At 45.2% G+C, this 24,122-nt stretch overlaps 1 protein-coding gene across 1 annotated transcript in view; it reads right to left on the reverse strand.

Moving 5' to 3' along the window:
* The window catches only part of MADD (MAP kinase activating death domain), a 149,513-nt gene that overhangs the window by 54,075 nt on the left and 71,316 nt on the right, over positions 1-24,122 (reverse strand). Inside the window, 12 exon segments of the mRNA XM_040328248.1 lie at positions 2,853-3,062; positions 3,342-3,492; positions 4,755-4,941; positions 8,287-8,392; positions 11,667-11,726; positions 14,233-14,334; positions 16,342-16,490; positions 18,465-18,727; positions 21,645-21,838; positions 22,898-23,001; positions 23,300-23,456; positions 23,537-23,772. Coding sequence (XP_040184182.1) covers positions 2,853-3,062; positions 3,342-3,492; positions 4,755-4,941; positions 8,287-8,392; positions 11,667-11,726; positions 14,233-14,334; positions 16,342-16,490; positions 18,465-18,727; positions 21,645-21,838; positions 22,898-23,001; positions 23,300-23,456; positions 23,537-23,772 — 1,919 coding nt within the window.

The raw sequence follows: 24,122 nt of genomic DNA on the forward strand, positions 1-24,122 counted from the left end.
CGCGGAATTGACGTTATTACAGCTCCAGCCAATCACACCGCCGGAGCCCGCGATACTCAGGAGTAACTCCGGGAGCGATGTTGCCGTCCCGAACGGTGTACTGGGACCACTGCGGGGGCTTTGATCTAAGGTAAGCATTTCATAATGAGATAGTATGTGATGCATACTAGCTCATTATGCCATTGTTTTGCAGGTTTTTTTATTGGGTTTACAACCACTTTAAAAACTGCACCGCCTCTGATAAAACGCCATTTATACAACTATACCGTGAGGGACTACACTGATAGCTACAGGAACCTGTGTGTGCTGCACTTCAACTAAAAGAAGCAAGGTCCACTAGCTTTACTACCTTCATTCTAAAATTCAAACTTCTAAAACATTCACTGCCAGAATAAAACTCTCAGTGATTTATGTCTGCAGTGCCTTTAAGTGGATAAGTTCATGTTTCATAGCATGTTACAGCCATATCCAGGGTGAATAGGAGAACTACAACTACAGTCAGCCATTGTGACTGACAGCTTGTAGTTCTCAACGAAATGAATAGGTCACTACTGCCTCACAGGACATTTTCTATTGAACGAAACATACGTCAGGCAAGGAATAGCAGTGACGTCTTAGCACTCGTGGAGTGCGTCGGACTGATGTTTTTCTGATATGCCTGTGTAATTTATTTTTGCTACAAGTAGATTTGTTATTAAACTCTTGTGCTTTTAATTGAATGCTGGGCAAGGAGTTTGTTTTCTCTCCCTTCTGGTTTACTGCATGATTGGGTCTGAGGCTCCTATGAGATCGATATATGCATCACTGGCGTCAACAGGCTGAACAGTTGATCTGGCTTATACCTGAAGTGAGGGGTGAATACTCACTAATGCGTCTATAGGCCGTGAAAGGTCTTATTATCTGGTGAGCCAATATTTTTCTCTCATATACCCCTTGGGGAGCACAAGGTGATACATCTGTTGTTAATTGGAAGGACACCACCCTTTTATACCCAAGAAATTAACTGGTGTTTGGACACTTGCATCAACATAAAATGTGTTTTGGATTATGTAGATTGATTGAGATATATATATATATATATATCACACAGGCATACCCCGCTTTAAGTACACTCACGAGTAAGGACATACCCGTGAGTGTATGTAAAGTGACTCTCAAGCTGCAGCTGCAGCTGAGTAATCCGTGCACCGATAGTTCAGATTCCCTGCTACTTGGAAAAACACTCCCTGACCCCCCCACTACAGTCCTTGACACCCCCACTATAGTCCCTGACACCTCTCTACAGCCCCTGACACCCCCACTATAGTCCCTGACACCTCTCTACAGCCCCTGACACCCCCACTATAGTCCCTGACACCTCTCTACAGCCCCTGACACCCCCACTATAGTCCCTGACCCCTCTCTACAGCCCCCGACACCTCTCTACAGCCCCCGACACCTCTCTACAGCCCCCGACACCTCTCTACAGCCCCCGACACCTCTCTACAGCCCCCGACACCCCCACTACAGCTCCTGACACCCCCACTACAGCCCCCGACACCCCAGAAGTGAAAAAGGGTATTGCTTCACTTTAAGTACATTTTCATTTTACATACATGCTCTGGTCCCATTGTGTACTTAAAAGTGGGGTATGCCTGTATATCACCATTTTGACAGCGTGACATTTTTTTTTATTTGATTTTATGTGTTGTACATATTTATGAGTGCTGCTCTTATGTCACCTATTAACAATTACAATTAGATCACCAAGTGCAATTTTCCTATAAATATTACAGAAGTACAGGCTGTCTGAGGTTCCTACAAGTACCAGTTTATACACTTTCCTTCAATCTATGGTTAAAGGAAATAAAGATGCATAATCTAAGGCTTGCCTAAAAAGAGGACATGGTTTATCTGAGGGGCCCAAGGCCATCACATCCTTACCCAGGGTGCTGCAGCAGCAACAGTGCAAGATTCCACACAGCTAAAGTGGTTGTAAACCCTTTACAACCACTTTATGCCACATGTAAGCCTATATTAAGGCTTACCTCTATCTACCCCAAATATCTCCTAAACCTGCACGGTTTAGGAGATATCCCCTGTCCCCTGCATGTGCTGATGTCATTGGCACATGCACACTGGGGCAAATTGAAGCAATGGCACCTATGTGCCATTGCTTCAGTCCGTGTGCCGTTACCGTCGGCTCCCGCGTGCATGCGAGGGAGCGACGTCATCGCAGGTCCGGACAATCACAGCTCTGGAGCTGCGATACCCGGAAGTAAAACCTGGGAGAGATGTTGGCGGCTGGAGGGGGAGACGAGGACCACTGTGGGGGCTTCGATCTGAGGAAAGTAATACATAATGAGCTAGTGTGCTATACATACTAGCTCATTATGCCTTTGTCTTGCAGGTTTTTTTTTTTTTAATAGGGTTTACAACCACTTTAACCTGTAAAATCTACTCACTGATGCAATGCAGAAGATGGTGCAGTACCTGGAGGACTATTTAGAAAGAACACAGAAAACAGACAACATGTTTAGGCGTTCACATTATCCCCAATATTACAGCCTGGGGGTTCATAAACTGCATCAACCATTTCTCTTGCATTTTACAGCTACCTGCCCACTTGTTCTTCCATCTAACAATTAAACACGGATTCAATGCCAATAGGACTCTATGTCTTGTCTAGTTACCAGGAAGGTGGAGATTACAGTTATAGGACAGACAAAAAGGAACCTTGAAGGACAGTGAGGTGAAACAGAGGACGATAATGGGGTGCTGCAAGGAGCGAGCAGTGATGTCAGTGGTGGGAGATGCGGTGATACCCCCGAGAGCTTTGCCTCATGTACCCTTTGCTTCTGGTCTATACACACCAATGGAGGCCACAAAATTCTCTTCCTTCAGACTCCGTGTATCAAACTCCCGTGCCCCCCGGACCGCGGAGCCCGATGGGCGGGGAAGGAGCTGCTGGGGGGGCAGCTGGGGAGTGGGTCTAGGCTCTCCTCGCTGAATGGTGACAGAATCCCTAGACACGGGCGTCACAGTGCCATCGGCAGAAGGACTGTGCTTCCTTTTCTCAGATTCTTAAAGAGAGTGAAGAACATACAAGAAAGGAGAAGGAGATTGAGGGACAGCGAGGTAGAAATATAAAGACAAAAAGAAACGATGTAAAGGTACAGAATCAGAAGAGGAACAGCAAAGGGGGGAAAAAAAAGTGAATGTTGTTTAGTAGATTGTACACCAGTGTTAATAGAACAGTCTAGATAACAAAAAGCACCTTCAATATAAAAAAAATAAAAAAAATAAAACACTGCACAAGAACACAATACCCTGCTAATCAGTACAGTCACAGTAGAACATACCTTTATTGTAATAATGCGTGTGAGCAATTTCCAATAGACTGAAGACACTAGCCATGCCCCCCAGCCCTGCGTTGGCATAAGATTGTTCTAGGCTGGATACTGTACACTTCAGGATATCTAGCATGCCCTTGTATACTTTCCTGCTGATCTCCTACAAAATCACACAGAGAAAAAAAATGAACTACTGAAAGGCATATTACAATACCATTCTATAGCTGGCTACACACCTTATTCTGATTTCACCACCTCTGTACATTGCTCTCAACTATGTAGTGTCAGGTACTACATAAGCAGTCCATTCAATATACTATAAGAACCTCGGATTAAGAGCATAATCCGTTCCAGGAGAATGCTCATAATCCAATGTACTCGCATTTCAAAGCGAGTTTCCCCATTGAAGTCAATGGAAACTAAAATAATTCCTTACGCATTGACTTCAATGCCATGCAATACCCCATGTGGCCAGAAGTGTGTGGGGGCGCTGGAGAGCCTCGGAAACGCATGGAAAGGTCCGATGACAGCTCAGCTGACCTCAACAAACCTTGGGAACTGAGTTTTTCCAAGCATTTTCAAACAGCTCCAAACGGCGCCGCTCCTCCACCTCAGGCCATACACGGTATTGCACACCGCTTTGGGTTGAATCCTGCTCATTTTTTAGACAACACTCGCAAACCGCGTTAGGATAGTTTTAAATACAGTGCTCGTATTGCGAAACGCTCGTTAACCGCGTTACTCGCAATCCGAGGTTCCACTGTATATGATTTTTGTCAACTGGTGGACTCTGGTTTTGACTCAGCAAGGGATGCGTTGGACCTCTGCATTGAGACCACTGCTTCCACACAAAGTAAGGGTCTCTCTCTACACAGGATTTCCTACCAAGGATGTAGCTGCTTTCTAGGGAAACCCAAATTAAAGACCCAAATTGATGACCTGGAATGTATTTAACTAATTTAAAGCAGAACTAAAGGCTCAATACTCACCTGTCCAACAGTCCCTCGCCAGATCCAGTACAGTATGTTCTTCCAAGTGCTGGTCTTTGGGCATCTTCATTGGCCATTGGGATATGAAATCACTTCTGTGCATGTACAAGAGCTAGTCATCCCAGCACTCAGACTGCACTACAGTTCAATTTACTGCACTGAAGACAGCAAGCTAGCAGGTAGAGGCATACAATTACAGAAGAGACCGTGCACGTCTCTGCTACAATAAATGCCTGCTTGCTCACGGTTTCTTATAGTAAAACTTCATCTCTACTTTAACCTGAAGGTCTATACATAACAGTATTTAATTTTTTCCATATTGTTCTCAATTTTCTACCAGATACATTTGTATATAAAGGAAGGTTGACATCTACAGGCTATTAAAAAAAAAAAAAAACAAACACACGACAAGACAAAGTGATGGTGAACTCACCACTTCCTGGATTACATCATTGCGAGCGTCCTCTTCTGTTTGTATGGACCGGTTCAGTTTGCTCAGGACGAAAACGCGCAGCTGCTCACTTTCCAGAAGGCGACGCACTTTTTTCATGTTCAGCCAGCCTACCCCTTGCCCCTCTAGGACACCTATTGCCACCTCCTTCAGAAACTGCTGGTTCTCACTGCAAAGTCAAAAGAAAAAAAGAAAAAACAGACACCGGTCAGACACGGAATACAACATTTTTTAATAGAAGGCAAGTCAAAATCTAACTATACCTAAATCCACTGCCATCCTCATTCTAAGCCTATTCCATCTACCCTGTAAAGGAAGGATGTCTTTAACTTACCTATTCTAAAGTTGCTCTGGTCCGGTCACATGATTGGGTCCCTGCACCAGCTTCAGTGTAGAGGAGGGACAGCTGACAACAGATGCACCATAGAAAGTCTATAGGTGACCTTAAATCGGAGCTCCACCCTAAAATAATACTCTACTGCGCTAGCTTCCTTTAAATATTATCAAAAAAGTTCTGTGAATTTTTTTTTACATGCCTGGAAATCCTTGTTGCTAGGCAGAATTCCTAATCTGCCTTCTTCCTGGACCGCGGTCTTTCTCCTGTCCAACCTAAGTCGCACAGACTCCTGGGAAAGGAGTGTCATAATTTCCCAGTAGACAGTGCGCTCTTCTGTGCCGGAAAAATCGCAGAGGTGATCAAATACCACCAAAAGAAAGCTCTATTTGTGGGGAAAAAAGGACGCCAATTTTGTTTAGGAGCCACGTTGCACGGCCGCACAATTGTCAGCTAAAGCGACGCAGTGCCAAATCGCAAAAAGGGGCCAGGTCCTTTACCTGCATAATGGTCCGGGTCTTAAGTGGTTAATGTAATTATATTATATATTATATTTAACCCCGCTTTAACACATAGGCTCTGCGGCCGTTGTCTGGGATCTCACTGCTTCACTGAGATTGACCACTGGAGTGATCAAGCGACCAGATCGACTTTAGAAAAGTTAAGTATAGTCATCTTTCCTTTTACAGGGCAGATGGAATAGGCTTAGAATGGGTGTGGGAATAGATTTACGCTGTAGGTTTTGAACAGCCTTCCACTTTAAAGCCAACCATAGATATAAAAAGTCTACACACCCCTAGTAAAATGTCAGGTTTCCGTGATGTAAAAAAATGAGACAAAGATAAATAATTTCAGAACTTTTTCCACCTTTATTAATGTGATCTATAAACTGTACAACTGAGTTTAACAACAAACTGAAATCTTTTAGGTGGAGGGGGAAACATATAATATAATATAATATTATATATATATATATATATATATATATATATATATATATATATATATATATATATATATATATATATATATATATATATATATATATATATATATATATATCTCATGGTTGCATAAGTGTGCACACCCTTAAACCAATACTTTGTTGAAGCCCCTTTTGATTTTATTACAGCACTCTTTTTGGGTACGAGTCTATCAGCATGGCACATCATGACGTGTCAATATTTGCCTGCTCTTTGCAAAAACACTCCAAATCTGTCAGATGGCGAGGGCATCTCCCGTGCACAGCCCTCTTCAGATCACCCCACAGATTTTCAATGTGATTCAGGTCTGGGCTCTGGTTGGGCCATTCCAAAACTTTAACCCCTTCGCGCCGACCGTACTACGCATATATGCGGCCTCGGCTTTAGGGGGTTATACTGGGATGACCCCTGCAGCTGCAGATGGCACTCGCATATACAATGACAATGTCGCCCAATTCATCTGAAAACATTGATAGCCTATCAAGAGCCACTCATCTCATCACTTCATAAAATTGTCCACTTTTACAAAAATAATTCTATTGGCAAAAAGTATAGTTTCTCTCGTCACCCAAAATAAAATATCTCATTACACTAAGACGACCAATGTACACTTGTCAGCCACTGTCAAAACTATTTTGCATATTTGCAACCCCCACTGTTATCACCAGTATACCGTGTCTCTTTACATCCTTTTCTAAATAAAATTTTTAAAGCGGAACGTCAGTAATTTTTTCATCTTTCCATCAATTAAATCTCGTTTTAACTTTGGATAGTAAAAAAAAATGTTCTGCCAGTAAATACCTTATACAGCCCACTTCCTGTTTGTCTGGTAATCAGCCTAGGCTTATGACATGTACAGCTCACTCTCGCTCTTGTGAGAGTTTCACAGGAAGGGGGGAGGAGGTGAGTCATAAGAGGGTCAATGAGAGCTGCAGATTTGGGGGTGTGCCTCTGTGTGTCTATGTAAATCCAGGAAGTAAACAGGCAACAGCTTCAGCTGCCCACAGATAAAATGGTTGCAGTCAGACTCAGTGGAGGGAGATTTCTGCAGCATATTTGGAAAGTACACAATTACAGTAGAGGTCGACCGATATGGGTTTTTCTCTGGCCGATGTCGATATTTAGAAATCGGGGCGGATTTTTGCGGCCGATTTTTTTTTTTTGGTGGCACTGGCTCATGGCACTAATTGGCACTGGAAGATGGCACTAGCAGAAGGTACTGGTTGGCAGGTGGCACTTATTGGACCTGGCAGGTTGCACTAGATGGCACTGAAAGATGGTACTAGCAGATGGCACTGATTGGCAAGTGGCACTTATTGGCACTGGCAGATTGCACTAATTGACACTGGCAGGTGGCACTGATTGGCAGATGGCACTGGTTGGCAATGGCAGATGGCACTAACAGGTGACACTGGCAAGTGGCATTGGTTGGCACTGACTGGCAGGTGGCACTAATTGGTACTGGATGGCAATAGTTAGCACTGGCAGATGGCACTGGTTGGCATTGGCAGGTGGCACTGATGGCTTTAGTTGGCACTGGCAGGTGGCACTAATTGGCACTGGATGGTGGCACTGGTATTGGCACTGGATGGAAGGTGGCACTAATTGGCACTGGATGGTGGCACCGGCAGATGGCACTGGACGGCAAGTGGCACCAATTGGCACTGACAGGTTACACTGGTGCAAAAAAAAAAAAAAAAAGTAGTGTCACCCCCCTCAGTACAGATCCCCTCTCCCTCCAGTATAGACACCCCCCCCTCCTCAGTACAGACCCCCCCCCCCCCCACCGTAGTACAGACACTAGAGAGCAGTGTGTGTCCCACGAGCGCAGGCCCCTCCTCCTCTGTGGGTGTAAACAGAGAGGATGGCCGCCGCGCTGGGTGTACCAAGATGGCCGTGGCTCCGGATCTAGGCCGAAGATTGCCGCCACGGTCGCAGCATCAGGAAAAACCGCGGCTTCGGCCTAGCTCTGGATCGGTGGCACCGCTAGCGGCCATGTTAAATATCGGCCGATGCCGATTTCTCCAAAACGGACAAATATCGACCTCTAAATTACAGTAGATGTTAAATAATATGCAAAGTGGTTGGACGGAAGCTTCAGCTTGGCAAAGATGTTTTATTACAAATTATGTGAGCAGACTGCAGCTCCTCTTTAAGTTCAGAATAAAGGTTTCCATAAAAGAAAGTATAGTCTTACCTGGAATTGTTAGCTCTACCCTGTGGGGAAGGAGATTCCCTCTTTACTGTAGGGCTGTGTTTTATAACAGAGGATTTCTGGTCTACCAGAGCACGCCTGGTGCTGGCTGCAAGGGAAGAGAATGAAGATGGAAAATTACAGACATTCAACAATATACTAGAGTGACAAAAATCTAGAGAGAATGAAAGTGAAAAGGTACAGCATAGGAAAAATGCACTAAGAGGTGAATTTAAAAATCCAGATTTCTCCTTTCCATGAAGACACGGTATTCCCTTCCCTATCAAAGATCCAGAAACAACCGTCTGTGCTGCCCCCCGAGACACCTATGAAGATTTTTTTAGTGCACATGGCCAAGTTGTACTGCAATCACTACCTATGTTGTGCTTGTACCTTTAAGGTTGCATTCACACTTCAGCGTTTTGAATCGCATGCAGATTTGCCGTGATTCTGCCCACGATTTGAAAGCAGCGATGTGTGAATGATAAAATACGGGACTCCTATTTTGAATGACACCTAAAATCGCAGTGCGGGTCTGCTGCAATCATGGCAATCCACATCGCGTGAAGCATATCGCTCAAAAAAAGTTCCGAAAATACTTTTGGGCAACATGCATCACACAATGTGGGTTCCCGCGAATGCATCGCGATTTATCGTGCGACAATCGCAGCAGACCCACAGCGTGATTTTAGGTGTCATTCAAAAGGACGCCCTCTCAAAATGTGAGTCCCGCAATTTGTCATTCACACATCGTCACTTTTTAAATCGGTGGCAAATCTGCCTGCGATTCGAAACACTGAAGTGTGAATGCAGACTTAACAGTGAGCTCCCATACTTGGAATAAGTCAAGTCTTGCTGCTCTCCAAGATAGAATATAAACTGCCCTCCAGGACCTGCAGTAAGCCTTACCCAATGATGATTATCATCTTTTCTTTTCACAATATAGCTATACTGCTGCAGGACAGGGAGGAAGGAATGTAAAGGGAAAGTGTAGTTATATCTGTTTGATAAATACACAAAAAAAAACTGTTGATCCCTCCAAAATCATGTGAGCCAATAACGTCTTGTGCCTCTGCTGTTAGCATTGCTGCCAGCTATCTCTGTGGACAACAGAGCACTTTCACATATAATGGAAAAGTAACTCTGAATCTGTGCCGTCGTAAATTTAAGCGTATTCTGGAAACCAGATACGCTTAAATTAGGCTCAGATACGAGCGGCGTAAGTCTCCTACGCCGTCGTATCTTAGGGTGCAATATTTAGGCTGGCCGCTAGGTGGCGCTTCCGTTGAGTTTGGCGTAGAATATGCAAATGCCTAGATACGCCGATGAACGTACGTGCACCCGTCGCAGTAAAGATACGCCGTTTACGTAAGGCGTTTTCCGGCGTAAAGTTATTCCAACAAATAGCTGGCCTAGTCAATGTTAAGTATGGCCGTCGTTCCCGCGTCAAAATTTTTATGTCGTTTGCGCAAGTCGTCCGTGAATGGGGCTGGACGTAATTTATGTTCATGTCGAAACCAATACGTCCTTGCGGCGTACTTTGGAGCAATGCACACTGGGATATGTACACGGACGGCGCATGCTCCGTTCGGGAAAAAAAGTCAATACGCTACGTCGCCTTAAAGATGCGGCGCTCTCTCTGAATCTGGCTATTTCTGTTTTAATGTAACCCAGTTTTTCCTACCATTAGCATCCTACAACAGAACACTGTAATTGGCACAATCACCAGGTAAAAAAATAAATAAAAAAAAGTATAAAAATGTTGAAGTAAGCAAATGCAGCCTCAACATTCAAGGAATAATAAATACGCTGCAAAATTTTTCATTTTTGTTTGTAGGTTTAGAGATAATTGATAGGGAAAACCAGGAGTTACATAGGAAATACTTAGCAAAACTTTTCTGCTTTCAGGTTTACTTCAGCAACTCATCTTTAATAGACACATTGTGATTAGCGGCTCCTGAAACCCACAGCTTACTACAGGGTGTTCATTTAGGTTTACATTTTAAGGAAGTATTTCGGAAAGTACCCAATATTAAAACTGCTCCCTACCAGTTCCTAACGAACATCTATACCATCTAACCTATGGAAGAAAGATCTGCATACTTACCTAGCATCACAAGCCTGAGGAAGGAGCATACATTCCCTGAACGCACGCCTGTTGGTCTCACTTCCCCACATCCACAGACAGAAGAGGAACCGTGACAGACTTGGAGCCCGGGACCCAGAGCACTCAGGGCATCTGCACCCGACCGGATTGGCACGACAGAGGCCTTATATGCGATATGCCTACTCTTACCCCACTTTTGCAAGTTGCTGATTTGTCTTTTAATAAATTATGTTTTATCAGGCTGCTTTCGCATCGAGATGGTGGGGGGCATCGGCAGTAAAGCGCCGCAATTTTTTTTGTTTTTGCAACACTTTTTGGCCGCTAGCGGCTTAAAACCACCTGCAAAGCGATGCTGCAGCAATGCTTTGCCGGTGGTGCTGCCCATTGATTGGGCAGGGGCGCTTTAGGAGCGGTGTATACCCTGCATCTACAGCGCTGCAAAAATACGGCTTGCTGGACTTTTTTTACCGTCCTGCCAGCGCACTGCTCCAGTGTGGAAGCCCTCGGGCTTTCACATGGGAGTGAGAGGAGAGGCTCTTTCAATGCGCTTTGCAGGTGCTATTTTTAGCGTTATAGCGCCTGCAAAGTGCCTCAGTGTGAAAGCAGCATTACTAATCTACTACACTCAGTAGAGTACACTGTACTACAGCCAGCGGCAGCACCATGAGAGGAGGAGGAACCACTGACAATAGTAAGACTATCGGTGATGCCACCGCTCAAGTATTTAGGCCATTGTCGAGCGCTCTCTCCTCTCCCCTGCAGCCTGCACTGGCTGACACAGGGGAGATCACATGACACAGAGTGGCCCAGCATGACACAGAGCGGCCAGGCAATAGGCAAGTATACAGTAGTAAAAAATAAATAAGTATTACAGAGCTGTTTGGATTTGTGTTTTCCCTTCCATATTGTCAGAAAGAAAGATCTTTAGTTTACTATGGGCAACACGGACAGTTCTTTCTTCACATATTGTAATCAGTGAGCCCCACTGAGTTCTGGCCAATTTCAAATTCACCGCTCAGAACCAAAATATTAAAAGAGCAAAAAGGGTAGAAAGCACATGGGTGGGGGAATTATCCCGGCTACCCATGACCTGTAAGAAACATGGACGCCTGATAATGTGGTCACGTGACCAAATCTATAAAACAACCACAACAAGTGATGAGCACAAGGCACTGTGTGTGAGAAATGGTGATCAACGAGAAGCACAAAATGGTAGGATGGTAGAGAGGATGTTAGGAGTGGAATAACATGCAGAACTCATGCTACAGGCACCCACCTTCTGCAGGGGCGGGACCGGAGTCTGCAATTATCTCCATTATAGTATTTAGCCCAAATACTGGGACGAAAAATGCAAGGTTAGTGGCAACCAATCAAATCAGTCAAACAGCTAAATCCCTAAAAGGCTGCTACAGGGATTTTTTTTCTAACATAGAATAGCTGGTTCTGCAGAGAAAACTACAGGGTAGACAGCAACAACATAACATAGGGATGCGCTAGACACATCAATGCAAGCCCTAGCCTAAGCCGTGTAATGACTTATTACCCAGATACTTGATTTCTGGAACTAAATGTCCTCCATATTTAGCACTACAAATGGCAGGGCTGGACAAACCTCACAGGGCACTTTGTTGGGGTACCTACAAATATGTCACCTGGTGCCTATGTTTCTGAATGGATACCTAGTGTGCTAAAAAGGCAGTACATGCTCACTAGCTCCCCAGATCTGCCGCTTGGCTTCTAACCTGGAGTATATGGTGCCCGAATTTGCTGATCCCCGATAGATTATATAGCCAATTTTGTGAAAAGCCGACCAAGCACTTAAATGAGTTTGTTGCACAATCCATTCCAAAAACCACAGGCATCAATATAAAAATGGCCGCCTTTCACAGCAACAAAGACATCCACTAATTTTGGATTGTGTGCCCATTCAAACAAAAATAAGCTGAGGTCAGTTACTGATATTGGATGAGAAGACGTAGCCTACAATTGGCATTTCACTTCAGTAGGGTTGGTGTCAGGGCTCTGTGCAGGCCACTTCCTCAATGGAAAAATTATCAAACCACGTCTTTATGGAGCTGCCTTTGTTTGTACACAGGGGTGCATTTAGGTCAGAAAGGTTGACAATGTAGAACTGTTCAAAATGTCTTTGTATGCTAATGTTCATCAGTAGAGATTGATGGCTCTGTGCTTTATGCTGTGCTACAGGACTTGAAATGCGATATCAAAAAAGCTAAAAAGTATAAAATGTGATGGTCAGGTGTCCAGAAATGTTAGCCACAGTGTACCTCCCCATCTGGATGTCTCAATATATTTGACTAGGTGTGGACACTTACTGTTTGGAAATGTTAAACCTCATCCCGCAAGGTGAAACGAAGGGGCAGATCCCACGAACCCAACTGATGAAATGGCAAATGAGATGGCCAATGGTAACCCTGTACCTGCAATACCTGCGTGTGTTTGGAAAACGCTGTAACAAGTCCCAGACTATACAAATCAAACCAAAAGGTAACTTAAAATGTGTTTAGATATCTACACTGCACAAATAAAACACCAAACAAAAAATTTGGGTTTTGTGTAACATTTTGAGAGTTCATCATTTGTTCTCCAGGTTTATAAATAAGTCCCATAGGGTACCAATTAGGGTTGTCCCGATACCGATACCAGTATGGCTGCATTATGTGGGGGACATGGCTGCATATGTGGGGGGACATGGCTGCATATGTGGGGGGACATGGCTGCATATGTGGGGGGACATGGCTGCATATGTGGGGGGACATGGCTGCATATGTGGGGGGACATGGCTGCATATGTGGGGGGACATGGCTGCATATGTGGGGGGACATGGCTGCATATGTGGGGGGACATGGCTGCATATGTGGGGGGACATGGCTGCATATGTGGGGGGACATGGCTGCATATGTGGGGGGACATGGCTGCATTTGGGGACACATTTAAAAAATAGTATCGGTATTCGGTATCGGCGAGTACATGAAAAAAAGTATCGGTACTCGTACTCAGTCCTAAAAAAAAAAATGGTATCTGGACAACCCTAATACCAATGTCTTTAAATGGTACCACTGCAATACCAACTTCTACCAGTAGGTTACACTGCAGGTGAAATCTAAAAACCACAAATGAATGGTTACCCAAGATGTGAGAATAGTATTTTTTTTATTTTAAACTATTCATGGCAGGGAGCCCTTTTTTTTATTATTTCATGCTGAATAAGATATAACCATGTGTTATACTGAAAGGAAAAAGATGCACACCGGGTTGAGACAAGCCACACACAGAAATCAGGTATGGGGACCCCTGTAACTTAATCCAAACAACCTTCACACAAACAGCACACCTACATATGGTAAAACAAGCACACTATCGCTACACAAAAGTCAACGTGATCTTGGTAACCTCTGGAAGCTCAAGATCACAAAGAATCAATACCAACCTTTTCCTATATCCCCTGCCACTTTCTGCTGGTCTTTGACCCCAAGTGGACGGAGCATGCAGAAGATAAAAAAAAAAAAAAAGTGGCAAAAAAAAAAAAAGTGTTTACACTTGACTACACATATAAGCAAACTCCAAGTCTACAAATGAAACCAGGGGGAGATAAATGAGATAATGGAATGATTAATGTAACATGGAGAATCCCAAACACTACACTTACATTACAACCAATCTCATTCCAACATCCACGTTTCCAGATGAGAACACTTACCTTCTCTTCGTAGAAAACTGCCCTCTGTCTATGCATTTCCTTACCCAAAGTCCTAGGTACTTACCTTACAAGCTGAGCTATAGACTACTTCCTTATGCTATCCTTATTCTAAAAGGGTGCTTACCTTTAAAGTTTGGAAATGGGGTCACTTTATCTCGGCCACTCTTGGTCTGAAGCGTCAAGCTTGACAGACTGAAGGTACTACTATGACTTTTATACAGATTACCTGGAAAAGGAAACCGGGAGTTATTCTAAGGGCAAGGCTGCCTTATTATTAAGATTCAATTACAGCAAGAGCCCTGTCCTTGGTTTTGAGAAGAGTAATGCCGCATACACACAATCGGAATTTACGTCTAGAAAATTTTGATGTGAGCTTTTGGTCGGAAATTCCGATCGCGTGTAGGCTCCATCTGACTTTTTCTGTCGGAATTGCCAACAGCAAAAATTTGGGAGCTGCTTCTCAAATTTTCCGACAGGAAAAGTTCTTGTTGGAAATTCCGATTGTCTGTACGCAACTCCGACGCACAAAAAAAACACGCATCCTCGAAATCAAGCAGAAGAGCCGAACTGCCTATTGAACTTCATTTTTCTCGACTCGTCGTACGTTACCGCGTTCTTGAAGATCGGAATTTTAGACAACATTTGTGTGACCGTGTGTATGCAACGGTTTTCTTGTCAGAATTTCCATTCCTGTGTACGCGGCATTAGGAATAGTGAAAACCCATGTAAGCTTTAAAAGCCAAGTTCATATTGGATTTAAACTGACTAGGCAAGGGGACCCAGTAGGTTAAAAACACTTTGCAGCATTTTAATTTGCGGAACCCCTGAAGCCTGTCCAAAAAATTCCCATTGTTGGCATTCTTCATTTCTGCTTTGTTGCTAAAACACTGCATGCATTGAATGCTTGCTCCCAGGATCACAGGAGCGGACACGCCCTCCTCGTTCAAAACGTGTATCTCTCTCTCTCTCTCCTGAGCTCTCTCTCTCTTCTGAGCTCTCTCTCTCTCTCTCTTCTGAGCTCTCTCTCTCGCTCTTCTGAGCTCTCTCTCTCTCGCTCTTCTGAGCTCTCTCTCTCTCGCTCTTCTGAGCTCTCTCTCTCTCGCTCTTCTGAGCTCTCTCTCTCTCGCTCGCTCTTCTGAGCTCTCTCTCTCGCTCTTCTGAGCTCTCTCTCTCGCTCTTTCTCTTCTGAGCTCTCTCTCTCGCTCTTTCTCTCCTGAGCTCTCTCTCGCTCTCTCTCCTAAGCTCTCTCGCGCTCTCTCTCCTGAGCTCTCTCGCGCTCTCTCTCCTGAGCTCTCTCGCGCTCTCTCTCCTGAGCTCTCTCCTGAGAGCTCTCTCTCCTGAGCTCTCTCGCTCTCTCTCCTGAGCTCTCTCGCTCTCTCTCCTGAGCTCTCTCGCTCTCTCTCCTGAGCTCTCTCGCTCTCTCTCCTGAGCTCTCTCGCTCTCTCTCCTGAGCTCCCTCGCTCTCTCTCCTGAGCTCCCTCGCTCTCTCTCCTGAGCTCTCTCGCTCTCTCTCTCTCTCCTGAGCTCTCTTACTCTCTCCTGAGCTCTCTTACTCTCTCCTGAGCTCTCTTACTCTCTCCTGAGCTCGCTCTCTCTCTCTCCCTCTCTCCTGAGCTCTCTCTCTCCTGAGCTCTCTCTCTCCTGAGCTCTCTCTCTCTCTCCCTCTCCTGAGCTCTCTCTCTCCCTCTCTCTCTCCTGAGCTCTCTCTCTCTCTCCCTCTCCTGAGCTCTCTCTCTCTCCCTCTCCTGAGCTCTCTCTCTCTCTCCCTCTCCTGAGCTCTCTCTCTCTCTCCCTCTCCTGAGCTCTCTCTCTCTCTCCCTCTCCTGAGCTCTCTCTCTCTCTCTCCCTCTCCTGAGCTCTCTCTCTCTCTCCCTCTCCTGAGCTCTCTCTCTCTCTCCCTCTCCTGAGCTCTCTCTCTCTCTCCCTCTCCTGAGCTCTCTCTCTCTCTCCCTCTCCTGAGCTCTCTCTCTCTCTCTCTCCCTCTCCTGAGCTCTCTCTCTCTCTCTCCCTCTCCTGAGCTCTCTCTCTCTCTCTCCCTCTCCTGAGCTCTCTCTCTCTCTCTCCTGAGCTCAGTCTGATGAGAGAGAACTATGCACATGAAGATTCTGAACAAGGGAGAGCTTTTTGTCCCCGTCATCTTATCTTCTTATTATTTTTAAGCTCTTCCAGTGTTATACAGAGAAACCATGTACAATCTGGATTTATTTTACCGTTTTCGCAGCAGAAAACTTACTGGCAAAGGACATGATGCCCCCAAAGCTATCATTATTGCTGCTATTGTTGGAAACCGTTGAGGTGGGGGAGCTCCCTCGAGAGTCTGTTTCTGCATCAGAATCGCTGGGAAGCTTCAGGCTATTAGGGCGAAGCAAAGGCTTCTGGGACCTAAAACAGGAAACACAGTAGTGAGTACATGAAAAAAAAAAAAAAAAAAAAAAAAAAAAAAAAAAACTAAAAAGCGGTAGTAAACCCTTACATATGCACAGTGAAATGACTGGCCTCAGGTGATACACAGAGATGAAACAAATCTTCCTACACAAGTTGTACCTGTTTATCTGCGGTCTTCTCTTCTCTAAATATGCTAAAAGTGTAGAATTTGTAAAGCTTGTCTGAGCTGTAAGAAAACAAGAGGGTGGAGACACTCTGCAGAGCTCAGTGAGCACCCCCTTCACACAGCACACAGGAACAGAGCTGAGGCAGTCAATCAGCTGGAGATCCCTCCTGTCACCATTTTCTCGGTCAGGAAAACTTGTCAGAAATGACTTATGCTGATAGCAGAGGAACGAAGCAGTAGACAGAAATGACACTTTGTGCACTTAAAGTGGTAGTAAGCTAATTTTTACCACTTGTACCTGCAGGTAAGCCTATAATAAGTCTTACCCGTAGGTACTTATTCACTGTTTAGAAGATAATCACACTGCATGCAGCTGGTGACATCAGCGGTGCATGCACTCTGAAGGGCTGGCATACACTGTGCTGGACATTTAGGCCCCTTTCACACTGGGGCAGGGGCGGCGTCGGTGGTAAAGCGCCACCATTTCTAGCATCGCTTTACCATCAATTTTGCGGCGCTATTCAGCCACTAGTGGGGCGCTTTTACCCCCCCTAGCGTCCGAGGAAGGGTTAAAACCCCTGCAAAGTGTTATAGCGTCTGCAAAGCGACCCAGTGTGAAAAGGGTCTTCGAGGCTGTGCCGTAAACGGCGGTTCCCGCACGCAAGAGCAGGAACGACGCCACGTAACCGCGAACCCGGAAGGAAGACAGAGTGATATTGGAAGCCTTGACAGCACGTCGCTGGAGGGCTTTATTTTAAGCCTCATCTCGAGCCAGTGATGATGCACAAGAGTCTCGGCTGTGTGGCACTTTCCCTCATTGGCTGAGACAGCAGCCGGGCACCATTGGCTCCCGCTGTTGTCAAAGCCAGTGAGCCAATGAGACAGAGGGGGTGGGGCCGAGCCAAAGCTCTGTGTCCTAGTGGACATACAGAGCAGGAGCTCGGGTGCACGGTGCACCCAGAGCAAGCTGGAGGGATGGGCCAAAAGTGTCAGCGGAGGGACCCGAAGAAGAAGGGGATCTAGATTGCTCTGTGCAAAACCACTGCACAGAGCAGGCAAATATAACATGTTTGTTTTATAAAAATAAATAAAATAAAAACTTAAGTGTCACTTTAAGCCCTGCCTCTCACTGCACTGTCAAACATTAGTCGCAGTTAGTTCCTGACCACAGTACAGTGGAACCTCGGATTAAGAGTAACGTGGTTAACGAGCATTTCGCAATATGAGCACTGTATTTAAAAAAATCGTGACTCAGTTGGCGAGTGCTGTCTCGCAAAACGAGCACGATTCAGGCCAATGCGGTGTGTAGTACAGCTTTTGACCTGAGGTGGGGGCGCTAGAGTCGAGCAGAGCTGAACGCCGCCAATCACAGCCGATCGGCGCTGTTCGGAAATGCACGGAGAGACCGGAGGACAGCACGGCTGACCTTGGCAAATCTCGGGTAGGAAGTCTTTTCGAAGTTTGCCAAGGTCAGCCGAAGTGTCCTCGGGCCTTTTCGGCCATTTCCAAAGCTTTACCGCGCCCCCCCCCCCCGCCTCTGGCTGCATGCGGTATTACATCCTATTGAAGTCAATGCGGAACTATTTTCATTTCCTTTGACTTAAATGTGGAAACTCGCTTTGATATGCGATTACGAGGAATTCTCCTGGAACGGATTATGCTTGTAATCCGGGGTTCCACTCTAACTGGCTGAGTTTTAATATAGCACAGAGTGCCAAAAATGACGCACAGGGTTCCTGGATTATAAAAAAAATACAATTAAAAAAAATAATCATCAGGTAGGAAATCTAGACACTAGCTCTCACCGGGTGCCATTAACAGTCTGGTTAAACATGGGTGTATAACTCTCCTCCCGTTCTTCATTCTCCTCCTCTGGTGGAAATCCATACTGGGGCTCAAAATAGGGATTGTCATATTCGCGCCTTCGTGCTTCACCCCCACCAACAGATGCTTCACTCTCACGGCGTTCCATTGCCAGCCGGTTAAACGCAGGTGCCAGGGTGGGTAAGTGATTTTGCAGCGAACCCAAAACCTTCTCATCCAGCTCGGCAGAGTCAGCAGATTCTTGCTGAAAGGAGGATGGTTAAGACTTAATTTGTGCAAGCATTGACAATACAAACCATTTATTAAAGCAGGATAAACTGCAATAAATAATGACTAGACAGAATTACAATACGACAAGGTTCCTTCCCATACATATACAGAGCTGTCAGTTTACATTCGAACATTTGGTAAAGTCCAGAATGAATAAAAAACATGAATAAAAAGACATAAATTATATATATAGCCGTGCATAGGAGTTACTGCAAAGTAATTAAAGCTTCCATCTTGCACTGGGAGAAAGAGAAAGGCGATTGGATTCACAGTATCTAAGCACAATAAGACCACCCTTCAAACTGCCCAACTCTGATTTAGGAGAAAAAAAATAACTCAACCACTATTCTTATGTCATGATTACCGTATTTAATCGGGGTATAACACGCACCCCAATTTAAGAGGGAAGTTTCAGGATTTTTAATTTTTTTTTAAATGAACCACTTAGAAGCAAAATAATGGTATCGGAGCATCAATGCCGCCAGATCTGTGCTCATCTGCAGCATTGATCTTCAATGCAGTTTGATTAGTGCCCATCTGCAGCCTAAAAAATTATCAAAATGCTCTCCCTGTTCAGTGCCAATCTGCAGTTTTTACCTTTCAGCGTCAGATCGAGATCTCTGTTGTCACCAAGGGAAGAGGGGGAGCGAGATCACCGCTGAATTACATAGAGCTGTGATCTTCATCTCTGTTGTCACCAAGGGAAGAGGGGGAGCGAGATCACCGCTGAATTACATAGAGCTGTGATCTTCATCTCTGTTGTCACCGAGGGAAGAGGGGGAGCGAGATCACCGCTGAATTACATAGAGCTGTGATCTTCATCTCTGTTGTCACCGAGGGAAGAGGGGGAGCGAGATCACCGCTGAATTACATAGAGCTGTGATCTTCATCTCTGTTGTCACCGAGGGAAGAGGGGGAGCGAGATCACCGCTGAATTACATAGAGCTGTGATCTTCATCTCTGTTGTCACCGAGGGAAGAGGGGGAGCGAGATCACCGCTGAATTACATAGAGCTGTGATCTTCATCTCTGTTGTCACCGAGGGAAGAGGGGGAGCGAGATCACCGCTAAATTACATAGAGCCGTGATCTCCTTCATCTCTGTTGTCACCGAGGGAAGAGGGGGAGCGAGATCACCGCTGAATTACATAGAGCTGTGATCTTCATCTCTGTTGTCACCGAGGGAAGAGGGGGAGCGAGATCACCGCTGAATTACATAGAGCTGTGATCTTCATCTCTGTTGTCACCGAGGGAAGAGGGGGAGCGAGATCACCGCTGAATTACATAGAGCTGTGATCTTCATCTCTGTTGTCACCGAGGGAAGAGGGGGAGCGAGATCACCGCTGAATTACATAGAGCTGTGATCTTCATCTCTGTTGTCACCGAGGGAAGAGGGGGAGCGAGATCACCGCTAAATTACATAGAGCCGTGATCTCCTTCATCTCTGTTGTCACCGAGGGAAGAGGGGGAGCGAGATCACCGCTGAATTACATAGAGCCGTGATCTCCTTCATCTCTGTTGTCACCGAGGGAAAAGGGGGAGCGAGATCCCTGCTGAATTACATAGAGCCGTGATCTCCTTCATCTCTGTTGTCACCGAGGGAAGAGGGGGAGCGAGATCACCACTGAATTACATAGAGCCGTGATCTCCATCTCTGTTGTCACCGAGGGAAGAGGGTGAGTGAGAGCACCGCTAAATTACATCTGAGGGAAGAGGAGTGAGCGCCGCTAAATTACATAGAGCCGAGATCTTCTTCTTGTGTATCCGGTGCTCCGTCACTCACAGCCACGCCTCCTGTCCCTGCTCATATGATAGACAGTACAGTAGTCCAATGCGGGGCCAGGAGGCGTGGCTGTGCGTGACGGAGGGCCGGATACACAGGTAGAAGATCTCGGCTCAATGTAATTTAGAGGCGCTCGCTCCTCTTCCCTTAGACAGCAGGGATCGGCGTAAAACACGCACCCATGATTTCCCCCTGATTTTAAGGGGGAAAAAGTGCATGTTATATGCCGATAAATACGGTACTTCTAAACTGTTTGGCTAAAACAAAAAAAACACGAACAAGGTCCATTGTCGTAATAAACTCACAGTAGCCTAAAAGTGGTTCCTCACCCTAGGAACAAAACTAACGGTAAGCAGCTACAAAATACTGTAGCTGCTTTATGAATAATAATAATAAAAAATAAAATAAAAAAAAAGACACTTACCTGTCCAGAAATCCAGTGCCGTCCTCACCCAAACCAGTATTTCACTGGTCTTCAGTGCCCAAGGTCAGCATGTTAAAGTGTTACTAAACCCAGGACCCTGCATTTACTATCTGGTCTCCCACAGTACACGCAATTATTTTAGTAAATATAAACTGCTAAATACCTTTTCTCATCAGCAGTATATAGCAGTCTTGTGACTTCTATTAGTGCCTGATTAAAGCTTGTAGGAGGAGTTTTCATTCTCCTCTGACTGTCCTATGACGCTGCATGACCCCTGACCCTCTGTCTGGACAGTGTAGATTGGCTCTATGCTGATCACATGCATCCTCCCAAGAAAAAAAAAAAAAAACTCTCTAGCAATACACACCAAACTGAGCATGTGCAGAGTGCCCCAAGGCTCTGTACTATCAGCAGATCAATAGGGGACAATAATAGAAGGCATCAAACAGCCTTTTTACACAATGTAGAGGATTAACCGTTGGGTTACACAGCAAGTACAACAAGCATGCTTTACTGCATATACAGACTGATTTTATGGTTGTGGGTATAGTAACACAAACTGTCTCCTTGTGGCTTCACAACCAGCTGCTCTGCCCTTTATAAATGGTCCTGTAGCTTTCTGGGACCTGGGGGAAGGAGGTGTTTTGGATGAAGTTTTGCTAATATGACAAGCTGTATAATCTCACCGTGTTGGTTCCATGGATGACAGTACTTGGACTGCTGCTGGCGGTGGTGCTGGAGCCTGAACGTGGCTGGTTGTTGTCAGGGGAGTTCTCACTGTCTGGAGCAGTTTCCTCCACCTCTCCTGAGTACTCCTGAAAATCATCAAACTCCACCTCACTGGCATCTCCCAAGGCAGCATGAGTCAGTGGATCCACATCTACGGAGAACACAAAATCACCATAAGCCTATTTTTGTTTGATCAAGAGGATCAATAAGCCATTGTGTAATTTACAGTGGTTTGAACAAAGCCTATCCCTCTATAGTGTGTAAAGTGACAGGGGAGCACACAGAACACAGCCTGTGACTGACAGCCTCAGTTATGTTCACGTGTGAAGGGCGGGGGGTTGTCTCTTCCTTTCAGGCCGCTCTAGTCATTCATGAGGTGAGCAATTTCAGTCCTCCACCTCCTGATTTCTGACAGCCCAGACAAGCTTTATTAAATTCTAGACTTTGCAGAGTAGACTGCAAATAAACAGGTATAACTTATGTCGGAGGATTTGTTTCATCTCTGTGTATCACCTGAGGACAGTCACTTCACTGGGTATAGGAAAGAGTTTACAACCGCTTCAAAGTTACTAACAGCAACCAATCATATTTAAAGTGGTACTAAAAGGTTCATTTTATTCATTTCGTTTTTTTAAATAACAAGCATGTCATACTTACCTCCACTGTGCAGTTCGTTTTGCACAGAGTGGCCCCGATCGTCCTCTTCTGGGGTCCCATGGCGGCTCTCGCGGCTCCTCCCTGCAATAGCTAACCCTCTCTGGGAAGCTCTCTCTTGGGGGGGGGGGGGGGGTTACCTTGCAAGCGCACTCCTGTGTCATACACTCGGCGTCCATAGTTGCCGCATGTATGACTCGGTCCCGACCCCCGGCGGCCGCGTCATTGGATTTGATTGACAGCAGCGGGAGCCAATGCGCTGCTATCAATATATGCAATCAACGCCGAGACTCCGGGGAGAAGAGGATGCTGGGGACGAGCTGAGCAGGTGAACTGGCTCAGGTAAGTAAAAAAACGGGGCAGGAGGGGAGAGAATGGGGGGCCCCATTATTGCCAGGTGTTTTTTCACCTTAATGCAGTCGGATGCATTAAGGTGAAAAAACACGAACCTTTACAACCCCTTTAAGGAGTAATTTTAGTCCAAGAAAAAAAAGGAATTGGTTTGCATTAGTGCCAAGTGACTCAAGATACCAAACTCACTCATCAGAATACTCACTAGGTGTGTCACCATTGATGTCGCACTTCATCATTTCACTGACAAAGTCGCCAAGAGAAGAATAAGAAGAGCTGGAGTCATCATATTCCACACTATCGCTGCCACTGAAAAACAGTATAGTTAATAAAACTAAGGAACTACAAAATCAAAAAACAGGCAAAATGACAGCAGTAGCAAAGTAAGACAACTCATACACTTTCTACCTTAAATCATATGAGGGAAGACTGGGACCAATATACTTTTGATTCATATTAAGACATACTATTCTGAGTGAAGTAAAAAGTCACTGTTTCAGTAATTATTGTAAATAAGGAAAACATTATAGTGACATTTTACAAAACAAAGAATAGACATAACAAAATAGCAAAAAAAAAAAAAAAAAGAAGGCAATATGAAGCAGACCTGTCATCAGTGGGATCTGAGTCACTATCCCTCTCTATTGGGACACTGAGTGCTTCCGCCAGCTGGGAGTTTGCATCATACACACGATAATGGATGGGTTGCAGCTGGTGGGCATACCACTTTGGCTTATCTCCAATTGAAGCTGGGTCAAACATATCTGCGGGGAAAGAGATGCAATGAGAAAGGGGAAAGCAGGTGGAAAATGAGCCGACAGAAGAGCTAAAAAAAAGGGCTTACTGTTGTGTATCCTTTGAAAGGCGAAATTAGTGGGGTTGAGAGACCATTCTCCGAAATACTCCACAGCCTGCGTTTTGGACAGTTTCTCGGAAAAGTTGGTAGCCTTGGGACGTGATGCAAGGAAGGAAGAGGACTGGAAAGCCACTACAGGCCGGGGGAACAGACGCAGAGTGCGGGTATGCAGCTGGAAACCTTGCAACATGTTGGGAGAATTAAAGAATCGGACCATGGCAACCCTACCGGCAAATAAAAAAAAAAAAGAAGAGGATTAGAATGGCTACAAGTTATTACAGGTATACACAACACAGCTAATTTAAAGGACAATTACAACTTTCTAAAATGTATTGAAATCAAATCAACTGTAAATGTGAAAAAAATACGCTTAAAGCAGTTCTAAACCCTAAAACGTTCTCACTTCATTAAAAAGGTAAAAAAAAAACAAAAAAAAAAAAAAACACCCCAATACTAGTTTCCTCCTCCCTCCGTGCATCTTCTCTCCCCTCTTTCTGCTCTCACAGGCTTTGCTGAAAGCAACAGGAGCCATAGGCCTGTGAGGAGAGAGAGATGTGGACGAGCCACGTTGTGT

Source organism: Rana temporaria, chromosome 11 (genome assembly GCF_905171775.1).
Source record: "Rana temporaria chromosome 11, aRanTem1.1, whole genome shotgun sequence".
NCBI classification, from domain to species: Eukaryota; Metazoa; Chordata; class Amphibia; order Anura; family Ranidae; genus Rana; species Rana temporaria.